This window comes from Astyanax mexicanus, chromosome 16 (assembly GCF_023375975.1).
Source record: "Astyanax mexicanus isolate ESR-SI-001 chromosome 16, AstMex3_surface, whole genome shotgun sequence".
In the NCBI taxonomy this organism is placed as follows: Eukaryota; Metazoa; Chordata; class Actinopteri; order Characiformes; family Acestrorhamphidae; genus Astyanax; species Astyanax mexicanus.
The window spans coordinates 631,807-646,823 of NC_064423.1; the positions used below are offsets into that span (position 1 = coordinate 631,807).

Sequence of the window (15,017 nt, forward strand, 5' to 3'; positions counted from 1 at the left end):
CACAATTAAACCAATTATATCGGATTGTTTTATTCTTATTATCATGTTTTTTTAATTAATGCTTATTAGGAGTGTGCCATATACTCGTGTACCACATGTGATGTGACTGATAATAATGTCTCCTTGAATTAATATATATATAAGTTGTTTTTAAAATGTAGAGGTATAACGACACTGGAGAAAAGATCTACAGTAGCCTGTACTGCAGTGTATCAAATTAAATAGTCATATAAATATCTTATGAAAAAAGTTCATAGATAGGATGTAAGACTTATATTCCTTGTTCCTGTTTTTTGTCTTTTGTTTATTATGGGCGAGGGGGCGTGGCTAATCGAGAGACTGACAGATTGGCATGTTTCAGAGCCAATGAGTGATGCGTGTTTAGCTGAAGGCCACGCCCCGAAGCGCAGTGAGTTACAGGAAGTAAGCTCAGTACAGGGTTACTTTATTTAACTTCACTCTTTAACTGGAAACAGCGCGAGATATCAGATTATTTATCTTATTGCCCTGATTTATTAATGCGCAGCCCGAGCTGAGCTGAAGCGGGAGAGTGCGGGAGAGTGCGGGGAGTGCGGGAGGGGATATGGAGCTAATGGTTTGTGGATGATAATCACAGGACGGTAAAGCATGTGATGTTGATCAGCTGCGGGGCTGACTGACTGCGGGGCTGCTGGAAGCGGTTGCCGGTAGAGGGGCTCTGTGAAAGCGGCCGGACCCGGCGGAGGGGTTCCGTTTGCGGGTCTGTATCGCGGGTTGTTCGGGGGGCAGTAATGGTTCAGGTGTATAACTGCCACCCCTTCGCCTCTCAGCACATCGTGCCCGCGGAGCAGGAGCCCGGGCTGGTGTGCTGCGGCGGCGGCGCTCTGTTCGTCGTGTCCGCGGGAGGATGTAAGATCGAGGCGTATCAGATGCAGGAGGATCAGTGTCCTCTAATATGCCGCTTCTCCACCATGGGAACAGTCCATAACATCCTGCACAGTAAAGTCGGTGAGTACAAACTGAAAACTCAGCTTTATACTAGTGCTCGTGCTAAAAATATGGCCCTAAAATAATACCAAAACATACATTTTAAAAGTAATTTCAAGAATATACTACTGCAACAAAATAAATAAAAAGGTTGTACTTAGTATAAATATATCATTATAAAAATATGATCATTTCAGACAGATCATACAGATTTTTATAACAGTCTTGACATGCAGACAATGGCAAAAAAACCCACTGCACATGGACTAGCAGACCCAGGCAATGTGATAAACATATCACCTCCCAATAAATCACTTAAAGACATTTTAATGATGCATGAAATGTATAGCAATGTATTGACATGCAAACTAAACGCATCAGCAGAGCACTTATATCTATTCATAGCACAGAAATTGGTAGTGATGTCCATTACAAAGCTTTTTGGAGCATTAACACAGTTAAACCAATTATATTGGATTGTTTTATTCTTATAATCATGTTTTCATTAATGCTTTAATCAGGGGTGTGCCATGAAGCCTGAAATGTGTCAAAATTGATCAGGGTTGTGTTGTTTTCTTTGATGTTCTACACTGCCGGACAAATTAATTTCCTCAGTGACTATTAATAAAGTAAAGTATGCGCTTTAGAAGTGTAACGATACAGAAAATTCACGCTACGCTTCATATCTTGGTGTAAACCCCATGGTTCGGTACGTTTTTGGTATGTTTTCGGTACTCACCTTTATTAACTTCACAATAACAATGAATCTTCATTATAACCATGTCTAGTTTTTTAGGATGGAATGTTGTAAGAGCTCGAGCTCTTTTATTAAACGCTTGAAACCAGGGTTCTCTCCTACTGTCATCATGAGAAGCTCCATCTTTTGGATCTTGTTGGAACAAAGAAATATTAAGTCTGCTTGTGGTGCTTTATTAAAAACAAAAATAACAGCATTACTTTAACTGCTTAAACTACTTTTTTTTCCTAAGCATATTACTGGAGAGAGAAAGAGCGTGTGAATGAGCGAGAGCGTGCAAGTAACAGACAGACAGTCAGACAGGCAGATAGATAGACAGATAAACAGAGAGAGACAATGCGAGCGCCTAACCCTGCGTTCACACTGAAAAGCGATAGGTAAACATTCATTTCCTATGGTAGGGCACGATTTCAGTGCAGCGACGGGTGCAACACTCCTGTGGACATAAGTTCTGCATTACGTTCATTGGTTTCACAAGTCTCGTACCGTGTATTCTGTGTGCGTTTACATGAACCAAACCGTCACCCCCGTACCATGACGGTTCATAAAGAATTCACGTACCGTAAATGCATATTATGTATGATTGTGTACAGCAGGTAAAACAAACAGCTGTATGTAAAAAGACAGTTAACCTCTAAAGCTAACTGATATTGCATTGCATTGAATTTGCTATGTTGAACACATTTGAGATGTTTTTTTGTTATACTTTTCCCAGGGGACTACCTGGTCACAATTGAAGAGAAAAATAATGCCACCTACCTCAGGGCCTACACCAACTGGCGCTACCAGGCTGCTGAGAAGACTCGCGTCGGGGTCCGTCTGCTCGGACACTTCCTGCGCGGCTCCTCCTTTCGTGGGGCTCCAAAGGAGCAAATGGAGATCATAGAGATCCCGCTGTTTGAGCCCCCGTTGTGCATGGCTTGCTGTCCACTGACGGGCGACCTGCTGGTGGGCTGTGCCAAGAGCCTGGTTGTGTTCAGTCTGAAGAGACAGGCTCTGACTGAGCAGCTGGCCATGCTGGACTTTGAAAGGGTCCTGATCCTGCATCTCCGTGGCTGGAGCCCTTCAAAGGTGGCCTTCTGCGCTGGATACATCGCCATGCAGACAGAGCTGGAGGTCCTGGTGGTGAAGCTGCAGCAGCTGGAGAAGACGTGTGCGACCCCAGACAGCAACCCCCTCCTGCCCGTGGATATCATGGCTGCAGCAGGCCTGGCTGAAGATGGTACTGTGAAGCTGAAGCTGTATTGTGATTGTATTGTACATGTCTATCTGCCTGTTTGATGGTTTTGAGCTTATAACTTTGTGCTCTACTGTACTGTGAAAAAGTGTTTTTTCGTACGGATTTCATTTGTTTTTGCAGTTTTGATTATGTCTAGTCGTGTAGAATTAAGAAATCACTTACATGGAGCCTGTTTAATAACAAATTGTAGGGTAAAAGATCTTACAAAGCAACACATAATGCCCCAATCTAAGTAAATTTCTTTCTAAGGCTTTGTGCCTACAGTGAACCCCAGTGAGAGCTATTATTGACAAATGGAGAAAATATAGAACAGTGATGACTGGTGAACCTTACCAGGAGTGGCCGGCTGACCCAAATTACTCTAAAAGTGCATCAACAACTCATCTATGAGCTCAGGAAATATCTATAGAATTGCAGGCCCCACTTGCCTCAGTTAAGGTTAATGTTAATTATTCAATAATAAAAAAGAAACTGAGCTCCAAGGCGAAAACCTGTGCTTACCAATAAGGCATCTTGAGGATCCTCAGGACTTTGCGGAAAATACTCTATAGAGTGTTGCTCTAGTGTACGTGGGTTCTGCATAGGGCTGCACGATATATTGTTTAAGCATCATTAAGACATGCAATTAAATCAAACACGTCATGTTGACATAAGACACAAGAAGTAGATACACAGTGCTGTCTCTGTGTCTGTGTGAGTGACAGGCTGCTGCTGCCTGAAGGTGCTTACACACTAAACACGGGAGATGTTGTGTGGTGCGCTGACCCCTACAGGTTCCAATTGTTTCTAGAGCGGAAGAGCAGTGCGTCGCTGTTGTGGAGCAGAGCGGATTGTGGCGTGTTTCCTTGCCCATAATTACGCCTCTGTGACGTTACTGCTTATTACATGGTGGAACTTTGACCTCGTGGCAAGTTGTGCCGCTGCAGAAAATGCATGACGTGAACTCATGCGAGCAGAGAACAACTGTAGTCCAATGATAACAACTAGTGAACTCCTTCAGCTGTACATCACTTCCCTAGACTCATATAGAGAAAACAGGTGGAAAAGCAGAATCAGAGCTTTATTTTGACTGAGAAACAGACACAGATCTACAGAGATTTAGAGACTCAAAACTACGAACACTGCTCGCAGAGGTGACGGTTTTTAGAAAACCCCATCTATTATCAGCAGGAGATGCTCGGCATTAGCAGCAGCGAAAGCATCCAGAAGAGTGGCGAGCAAAGCAGAATGCAGCATGCAAATACCGCGTTCAGTGTGTAAGCACCTTGAGAGGCACAAGGAGGAGGCAGGAGTAAAGACAAGGTAACCACATGGCCTCAATCCACATGGTTGGGCACGTGCTTGTGAATGTGGGCACGTGTGGAAAGCTGTGCACCTCAGTCCAGCAGAGTTTTTTGCAGATATTTTCAGTTACAGCTGAATTCACTCTTTAATCCCAGAAAAACTGTTGTTTTTCTGTTTTCCCCGGCACTGACTCTGAGACAGCATGCGGGTGGGTTGGTGACCTCATGGGCCCTGCATTGTTTAATATTGCGACATATTTAATGTAATTTTTTCCCCATTATCGTACCGCTCTAGTTCTAGTTCTAGTTCTAGCTGAAGCACACCAGGAATTCCACCTTTTTAATGGCTCAAAAATAATCCAGATAAGCTTTTGCAGTTGTCTTGTCAAAGTCTGGACTTAAATTCGATTGAGATTCTGTAGAATGTGTCTGAATTAAAACAATTCTTTAAAGAAGAGCAGGCCGAAATTTCTCCACACTGTTGTGAAAGACAAGTTATTGCAGTTATTGCAAACTCTTGTTTGTGGTTGTTGCCGATATGTTAGCACAACCAATTTATCAGGTTTAGGGACAATTACTTTTTTAAATAGGGCCAGGTTGGTTTATATAGCTTTTTTTCCCTTAAAATTAAATCATTTAAAAACAGCCTTCTGTATTTACTCTGTATTTATTGTGACGGAAAAGCAAAAACAAAATAAATCTTTAAGGGGGCAAATAGTTCACAGCACAGTAGAGTGTACTAGCAGTATGACACACTGAAGTCGTAAATGAATTGTCAATTGATTCATTTAATCAGTAATTTTTAATTTCTGATTTATATGGTCTTAAATTAGATTTTTTTCCTTGGAGTTATTACAGAATTAGTAACATTATGAATTTGAATAATATTGGATGAATATGTTGAACCTAAATTTAATTTGTTTGTGTAAAAACTCACCCTCTTTTCTAGATGTGAAAAAAGAGCCACTGACTCCTCATGAGCCAGACGACTTCTTTGTGTTCCCGAAGCATTTAGAGCTGCTGGGGGAAAACGCGAGAGACTGTGGAGTTCTGATGTCTTTAGAGTGGACGGGAATGGAGACAGAGGCTCGAAACAAGATGGGAATTACTTATGTCTTATACAGGTACTATAAGCAATACACTTTGGCAATTGTTCTGACTGATTTCCAGTAGGGGTGGGTGATCTATAATCAGACGTGGAAAGTAACTAATTACATTTACTCACATTACTGTAATTGAATAGATTTCATGAGTAATTTGTAATTTTTAAAGTAGTTTTTAAAATAGGTAATTTTACTTTTACTCAAGGTTATTTTAACACAAGTAATTTACTTGTTTTGTTCTCCATGGCAGCGCAGCTAAATTTCTTCATGCAGTGTTTATTATTACGATTAGCGGGAGAGACGCTGTGTGAATCAGCTGTGCTCGGGGGTACCGGTATTCTGTCGAGTTATACTATGCAAATGATTTAATTTAATAATTATGTTTAAATTATAATAAATTATGTTAAATTTATGATTTAGATTTTTTTTACATAAAATAAATAAAAGTAACTGTGTAACTTTTACTCAAAGTAAGTACTTTTTTACTTTTGCTCAAGTAGATTTTAGAACTTACTTACTTTTACTTGATTAGAATTTAAGCAAAATAAAGGTACTTTTACTTAATTACAATTTTTCAGTACTTTTTCACCTCTGTATATAATATGATATATTGTTGTTACATATAGCTTAAGACCTAAGCTTTTTAATAGTGAAATTAAAATATATAATAAAATAATTAATTTTAGATTGGTAAAGTGGATTTTATACACAATAATGTTATGTAATTAAGCATGATTAAAATCAGGATCAACAAAATGTAATTACTACATTTTGGGAGGGAGATAATTGTGTAGTTTTCATCATACAATTAAAAAAAAACCTCTCAGGCTCTACTGCTCTGTTCATTGCAGAAACTCCATTTACACAGTGTCTATTGGTCAATCTCACACCAAAGACTGAATCCACCTAATATTAATGAGAGAAGAAGCAATACAGTGTTTTTTATGTATATGTATATATTCAGATTTTACAAAAGAATGCAAAACATAGGGGTGTTTGCCATATACTATTGTATGCAATAATATCATCAACATTTTTAAGTGGTGTGAAAGATAATATACCCTGAAATATTGTGCCATATCACCCGCCCCTAATTATCACATCAGGGTTCTACTTTTTTATTGTTTTTAGCAAAAGAAAAAAATCACACTGTTTTCATTTCCCCTTATATATTTACTAGAGACAGATTATAGCTGTACAGCATTATTCATTTTACTCTAATCCTGGATATATGGAGATATTTGGAGTGCATTATTTGGAGTATCATGACATTCTGGATCATTGACTTCTGTTACAAATCTGATAAAATTCTTGTATTTTCTTGTATATGTCTCATTTAGGGGTGTACTATATCATATCGTATGAAATGGATACAATAGTACATTGTTTTTTTTTATAAATTTAATTTGTTGCAGTAGTGTATTCTTGAAATAATTTTAATTTTAATTCAGTGTTTTTTATCATATTTGTCATATCGCTAATAGTATCATTATCGCGAAAATACCTTGAAATATTGTGATATTATTTTAGGGCCATGTTGCCCACCTCTATATATGGTGCATCTACAAAATATTCTAATAGGATGAAATAAATACAAAAAAGAGTATAAAAATAAGAAACAAAAAAAAAAACAACAATAAAGAAACAATAGCCAAAACAATACAAACAAAACAACACTGGGCATTCATCACAATGATAATGCTGTTGCATCTCTGTTATACATCTTAAAATGGGTACATAGCATCGACGTATGTAGCAAATTATGGAAGGTGGGTTAACAGTCAACCTCTGATCCAGGCGTTCCAGGAGCGCGCAACACAGTGTTTTACAGCAGAAAGTTGGGGCCAAATGTGATAATGTGATTAATTACATAAAATAATTGTGCTTTAAAGTTTCCAGATTAATGATCCACTCTAACATTGATAGCATCTGTGTATTTCAATATTCAAGCTGCTTATACCAAAGAAAAATGCTGTGACTGCCATTCATTAAAATAATAGCTCATTCATCAAGGTAATCAGATTAAAATGTTTCATTCCTTTTAATGTTAATTGAGCTCAGATCACCCAGAACTAATTGGACTATTGTCAGTAAATAATAAAAAGAATGCTGGCCTGTCTTATATGTCTTTGTAAAAAAAAAAAAATTGTTCTGTCAATAAGAATGAAATAGATCTTGTTTAATTGGGGAGATTATGGGAATTTGTTTAAGAGAAAATTAACATGCATATTACCACAGATTATCAAAATGTGTCAGTAGTCCAGCATTTACAGCATGAACTTCAGTCATCAGATTATGATAAAACTTGCAAACTCTTAAATTTACATGAGTCAGCAATCGCCAGTAATAATGGGCCAATCAACCCTAAATTAACAACTAATGTACTGTGCTAAAATCCGGCTTTCTTATCGAATTAATTAATCTAATTTTTGGACCTTTTTTGATCACGTTAGTCTAATTATAAATGTGTACGTAAACACTCACTATTTAGCCTTAAAACCTAAGATTTACAGTACCACTCAAATGTTTGGACACACTTTAAAATCATTTTTTTCATTATTTTTATATATTTTTTGTTCACATTTTCTGAATTGTAGATTAATACTAAAATCATCAGAACTATGACCATACTGAATTAATTAATAAACAAAAAAGTGTCAAATAAACCAAAATATGTTTTATATTTTAGATTCTTTAAAGTATCTCCTCTTGCTTAGATGACAGTTTTGAACATCTCTGCTGGATTTTCTCAGTCAGTTTTATAAGGTAGAGTCACCTGGAATTCAGGCTTTCAGTTAACAGCTGTGCTGAACTCATCAAGAGTTAATTACTTGAATTTCTTGTCTCTTAATAAAGTGTTTGAGAGCATCAGTTAAAGTAAAGTAGTGAAGAGGTAGAGTTACAGGTATACAGTGAATAGTCTTTAGTAATGTTCTAATCCAGATTATGAGAAGCAACAACTACTCAACTAAGTAAATTTCCTTCATAGTCTGGATCAGTTCACTGTTCATTTACAATGTAGGAAAAAAAAAACTAAACATTGAATGAAAAAATGGGTCCATGATTTATGACTGGTACTGTATATAGGACTATGTCATAGATCACCTTTTTTATATCCCTGTGTTTTCTAGGAGGTTTGCTCCAGATTTCTTCCAGGGCTGCAGTGTGGAGGATACATGTTTACACTCTTTGCAGCTTCAGCTGATGAACACTGGTAGGTTCCCTTTGCCAGCTCTGCTCAGAAGTCTCTAACCTCTTCGAATCAAATCAAATCAAATCAAATCAAATTTATTTGTATAGCGCTTTTTACAACAGGTGTTGGCACAAAGCAGCTTTACAGAAACATGATTACAGGACAAAGAATCAGGCAAAACATTACACATAGAAAATACAGAATACAGAACCCCCAGTGAGCGCGGAGGCAAGGAAAAACTCCCTCAGAGCTGCGGGAGGAGGAAGAAACCTTGGGAGGACCAAGACTCACATTAAAGGGGGGACCATCCTACCACTGGTCAAACGGCTTTTAAATTAAAATTTAAAAAGTCTTTTATACATCCATATAGGTTTTATGTACTCAGGAGTGTAATAGCGCCACTAATGGCTTGGATGTAATCTGTAGTGGAGAGTAAGATGGATGATGAGCAGCTGATCTGTGGTGGTGGTGGAGAAGAGCTGACTTCAGAAACTTCCATCAGTCTGGCCGGACAGGAGACGCGAGAGCCTGAGGGTCCAACATCCCTCGGTATCGGGTCAGACAGGTGGGCAGTCAGTAACTCGGAGGAAGGCAGAGAGATGGAATTAGTTTTCACTGGATTTATGTAAAACAGAGAGTATAAAATATTATCAGAGTGTGGCTAATGACTCCGGCAGAACTGAATAAAACAGCCTAACTAAAGGCAGAGAGCCAGAAGGTAACATAGACATGGAGGCTCCCTGAAACACCAGCATCCACCCACTCCACCGTCCACAAACCTGAGTGACCGTGTGCAGTGGGAGAACAACAGCACCAGCATCTCAGTTTACCCACAATTTCCTCTGTCCATGAACCCCTGAATCTGCAGCCTTATCTAAAGGGAAAAACATTAATTACCAAAAGCTAAACTAAACAAGTAAGTTTTCAGTCTAGACTTAAAGATTGAGACTGTGTCTGAGTCCCGAACATATTCGGGGAGATTATTCCAGAGTTGAGGCGCTTTATAAGAGAAAGCTCTTCCTCCTGCAGAGCTCCTCTGAATTTTAGGCACTACTAATAAACCAGCACCCTGAGATCTGAGTAATCGCGGTGGTTCATAACAGGAGATGAGGTCTTTTAAATACTCAGGAGCGAGCCTGTGTAGGGCTTTATACGTTAACAGGAGAATTTTATAGTCTATGCGGAATTTGACTGGAAGCCAGTGCAGTGCTGATAGTACTGGACTAATATGGTCAAATTTTCTAGTTTTAGTAAGGACCCTGGCTGCAGCATTTTGAACTAGCTGAAGTTTATTTAAGTTACTGCAGGAACATCCTGACAGTAGCACATTACAATAATCTAGCCTTGAGGTAATAAAGGCATGTACTAATTTTTCTGCGTCATGCAGTGATAGGGCATTTCTTAGCTTGGCGATGTTACGGAGGTGTAGGAAAGCTGTTCTAGTAACATTAGATATGTGTTTATCGAATGCTAGATCTGAATCTATGATAACTCCAAGGTTTTTAGCTGCTGAACCAGGGGTGGCTGAGAAGTCAGCCAGATTTAGCATTAAGTCTGAATCTTCGGAGGACTATTGATACTTTATTGTTTATTTATTTGATTGTTTACACATAAAAACTAGTCACTAGTTTCTGTTTTGTTGTTGTGTCGTTTTTTTTCTTGTTTTTTGTCTTTTGTGAGTATAGTTAAGGGGGTTTACAATTGCAGGGATTTGAGAGTAAGATAAGAAAAGAAGTTGGAAAGCAAGACTGATAGAGAGAAGAAGAGAAAAAAAAGAAAAAAAAGGAAGAAATGTGTGTTTGGATGGCTAAACAGAAACTTGAACATGTGTGCTGATTTTGTCTGATTTTTGTGTTTGTATGTGAGTGTATTTATATCGGGGCCCTTGTTAGCTATTGTTGTTGGTTTTTTTGTTTTTTTTTGTAATTTACTCTAGTGTTTGAATTAGAGGTGTCCAGGCTGAGTCTGATTCGGTGGTTTTGATTGGTTGTGAGAGTGTTTCTAGGGAGAGATAGTCTGTTAACAGATTTTTCCAGTGGATGTTGATATTATGTTTGGTTTTCCAGTTCATGAGGATACATTTCTTGGCGATGTTTAGCGACACCAGGAGGATTTTATTGTTTTCGGTAGTTGTGTTAGTAGTTGATGTGTCTCCTAATAGGCAGAGTGATGGTGATGGGCGGATATGAATGGTTAGGGCATGGGATAGGAGTGTGATGACTTCTTTCCAGAATTGAGTGACGGGTGATACATTGCCATAGAGCATGAATGTAATTATTAGCTGTGTTTTGAGTGCAGTTTGTACACATAGGTGAGCTTGTGAATCCCATTTTGAACATTTTGTGAGTGGTATAGTGGACTCTATGGATGGTCTTATACTGAACGAGTGCTTCTGACCATGTGGTGATTATTATTGCATACTTAAACCCAGAAATTTGCATCGGGAGTAAGTAACAGGTCTTCTTCCCATTGTTTGATGAGCAGGGTAATTGTAAGATTTAATTGAGAAGTCTCTAATCTTAAAGTGGACATGAAACACTTTAAGTATTTAGTATAATTCACAAGATGTATTTTCACTTTAACGCTGTAGCGGGAGAATCTTCTGGTTAGCTGAAATGCTAGCGGTTGTTAGCGAGCACTTTCTAGACCAGGACTATGTGGAGGAGAGGGGTTTGAGTCGGGAGTGCTGGACAAATAAGCTGCAGAGGCTTTTTTCCTCTGTTTTAATTTTTCCTCTGAACAGCTGGGATGTACAGACCATCCGACTGGAGGTACTGTAACAGCAGCAGCTGTACGAGCCAAACACCGCGCTCACCCAGCAGAGCAGCGAGAGGTAACTTACTGAAAGTCTAGATAAACTGACAATTAAAAGATAACATAGCTAGCGTTAGCTACTTATCTAGCTATCTTACCATAGCTAGCCAACACTAGCTAACTAACTAAAGCTAACTAGATGAAGCTAAGTACCCAGTAAGCTTTCTAACTTCCAAACTGAACGGTGTATCAACCAAACAGCGCCTGGGTGTTTCAATATCCACTTAAATCATGTACGTTTCATTCTGTCTTAATGAACTCTGGACTTTACATGTTAAATAGATAAATGTATATAAAATAGCTGGTTAACTGGATGGTAGTACCTGCTGTTGACGCGCTGCAGGGTTCTGCACGGCTCCACGTAGAGAGAGAATAGACACTCCCAAAACGTCTCTCTCTCAGAAAAGCATCTAAAAAGTTCTGCTCAGGTTTCTGCAGGAAAGATCTCTGAGTAAATGCTCCATGTTAGCCTAGTTCAGCTTTGTCTTCATCCATAGTCTCCACAAACAATAAGCTCTTTTACGCTAGTTATGTACCTAGACTCTTCTACCAACAAACCTCGTGACGTCACCAGTGCTGCACGTAACAAACATAAATATATTATAATTTAGTGTGTAAACACTTTATATAAAAAATTCCCCCCAAATAAATTCCATTATATTTAATCCCTAAGAAAACTTGTACAAACTTCTAGGCCCGTCGCGATAACTATGTTATCGACTTATCGTCTGATATTCTTTTTCAACCTCAAACATTTTTGCAGACATCGATAACAGCCGTGGGTTTGTTTACATGGGAGAGTGAGTCGCGCTCTGCTGCTCTCTCGCCGGCTCTCAACGAATCTGTCAGACAGCAACATCTATCGGTTAGGAAATGAGTGCATGCAGAGTTTATGCACCAGTGATGGTGCCTCTACACACACTCAAACAGCGAAGACTGTGTGTGTGGAGATGTGTTAGCTTGCAAACATATTCGAGGTTAATTTGACTTTCTTAAAACTAAACAGCTTTAGAGAAGGTTAAGAAGATTTAGTGTACTTTCACACCTGAAAGTCCACATCTTGGTTCCAACCGAGGTTCATGTGTTTGCTACATTATATGTATCCGCTTATTTTTGTTTTCACACTGCAGTTTAGGGAGTGCACCAAAGAACATTCAGCGGGTGGTTTATTCAGTGAAAAGCCTTTCCAGGATCAGGATAAAATGAATGAACAGATTAATTTCGTCTCCATAGTAGAGCTGCTGCTATTGTGTTTTTGTACCAGCAGCAGCAGCAGCTTCAGGTACAGTACTGTAGATTAGTTCAAATTCACCAAACGAACGAGCTCGTCCTGAAGCAGCTGTATCCACGCCTCATTTTTCCTGCTTTTCCGGTTATTTAGGAGAGGGTACTGACTGCAGCCTGCAGGAAGGCGGAGTTGGACGTCCAGCTCCGCCCACTTTGTTAGCGTCATGCCATCCAGTCACGCCCACTTTGTCAGCATCAAGTCTTAGCTCCGCCTCTGAACGGAAGTAAACAATGTACAGGGCAGGTAGAGGATTTAAATATAATGCGCCGCGTCGTTCGGCTTAACTACTGTGTTACACTACAAGCTTCGAGACTGACGAGGCGTGGCGTGGACAAAGTGGGTGGGACTGGACGCGCTGGACGTCTAACTCCGCTGCAGTCAGTAGTTGGTTATTTTTCTTCTTCTGCTGCCGTTGTTGAGGAACGCCTGCTCAGCTTCCTGTAATTGGTCCGAAAGTTCGAACCATCCAGAAAAGCGCTTTCACACTGCAGGAGAACCGGACCATGGTTCAGAAGATCCGGTTCTTTGATCCGGACCGTGGTTCGCGGCCCCTTTCACACCTGCTACTTTGGTTCAGACCAAACTGAAAAGTCCGGACCAAACCAGGCAGGTGTGAAAGCACCCGTAGAGTAGTCCAGTCCGGGATGGGCTTTCCTTTAAAGCTGCATCCCACGGCTCCTGTGTGGAAGTATTTTGGCTTTAAGCAAAATGAGCAATGTTTACTTTGTTTCACAACAGTTTAAAAACAAAAGCTGGCAATACTACTAACCTGAGATCTTATTTAAAACACAACCATCCAGCCCAATTCATCCAGCTAAATATTGAATATGAATATTGTTACTCCAGAGAGATCCTGCCTCAAGCCCCACACGGTAAACATGCTGCTGTTTCTTGCTCGGATTTTGTCTGACAGTTACATTAAAAAATACATTTATAGCAAGAGCTCTGGCCTAATGAGCTATCTGTGTCTTTGATCATATGGACACGTGTGTTTTTTAGCTAATGTATGTTTTACAGCATTTTATACATATATGATCAGAAAAAAGAGAATCTGCAAGTGCCTGTGTGTCCAGAGTAAAAAAAAGTTGAATTATTGTAAATATTACTTTAATCTGTATGTACTTTTTGTTGTTTAATATTTAGTGCAGTTTTCTCAGAAGTCACAGAGTGGTTGTATTTGTTTTAGTTATTTAAGATATTAAAATATTGTTATATAAGAAACCCAATGTCTGCTCATAATAATAATAATAATCTATTAATAATAAAAAGTTAGTTTAACTGTAAAATGGTTTAGTATTATTATTATGCTAGTATATTAATACTGTGGCACACTGTCTTAATGCTCTTTTTGGGAGCCCAGAAGCAGAAAAAGCATTTTCTATATTATGATTTATCGCAATAATTTCTGGGAAAATATATCGTCCTGAAAATTGTTTTATTGTGCCTAGTTTCTTCTGTTTCTGTTATTTTGTCCAGGTAATCGAGAGGGTTTCAGTGATGTCAGCGTGAGTGAGCCTTTCTGTATGTTCTGTTTCTTCTCACTGCCCAATGCTGGATACATGTACAGCCTGAAGAACACTGTGGAGCTCATCTCCACCTACCAGTACCCTGAGAAATCCCATCAGGCTGTGCTCTGCGACCGCTTCCTCTATGTCATCACCAGGTAGGACACCTGTGCTAAGCTATAGTATGACTGCAGGTCCTTGTGTGATTATTAGTGATGGGGCTGATCTGATCCTATATCGTATCGAACAAATGAAACGTTTCCTGATCCAGATTCCAGTCCACAGTTTGCGTCAAACAATAAACTGGCTGTAAGGTTAATGAGGGCAGGGAAACGAATCCTTAAATAATTTGAGTACCTCAATTACATAAAATTTTCTCTGCCTTAAGCAAACGTTAATTTAATTGAAAAGCTCAAAGCACTGGATTTCGTACAGACTATTTTAGTTTGGCACAACTCTAAATAATGACATCGCAGTGCCAGGTTTGACACAAATAACGCACTATGTCATGTAATCAGGTTAATAACTCAAGAATTTCTACAAAATCTGCATATATATATATATATACGTATATATATATATACGTATATATATATAAATATATATAGAGAGAGAGAGAGAGAGAGAGAGAATGGCAAGAAAGAGCTAGAAAGATCTCATCTCACATCCCACATCTCACAGCAGCCTCGTTCTCAGTAAGAAAACAATCAGCTCTTGCTTTTGCTCCATTGCTGTAAGTGGTGCCGATTTTATCAGAAAAAAAATTAGAACATACACTGTATATATTTTTCAAAATGAAAAATAAATTTTCCCCTTCAAAAGTATGGGAACAGTGAGAAATGTTCTGTTCTGAAATGTTGATCTTTTG

General features: G+C 38.9%; 1 protein-coding gene across 2 annotated transcripts in view; it reads left to right on the forward strand.

Annotated features, from left to right (window-relative positions):
- The first annotated feature begins 413 nt into the window (after positions 1 to 413).
- Positions 414 to 15,017, forward strand: part of hps3 (HPS3 biogenesis of lysosomal organelles complex 2 subunit 1) — a 55,726-nt gene continuing 41,122 nt past the window's right edge. The window contains exons 1-5 of one of the 2 annotated variants that reach the window (XM_049465699.1): positions 414 to 987; positions 2,439 to 2,945; positions 5,196 to 5,370; positions 8,481 to 8,563; positions 14,121 to 14,307. In XM_049465699.1, coding sequence (XP_049321656.1) covers positions 771 to 987; positions 2,439 to 2,945; positions 5,196 to 5,370; positions 8,481 to 8,563; positions 14,121 to 14,307 — 1,169 coding nt within the window. In that variant the 5' untranslated portion in view covers positions 414 to 770. The remainder of the gene's footprint in view (positions 988 to 2,438; positions 2,946 to 5,195; positions 5,371 to 8,480; positions 8,564 to 14,120; positions 14,308 to 15,017) is intronic. The other variant, XM_049465700.1, reaches the window with a different exon arrangement.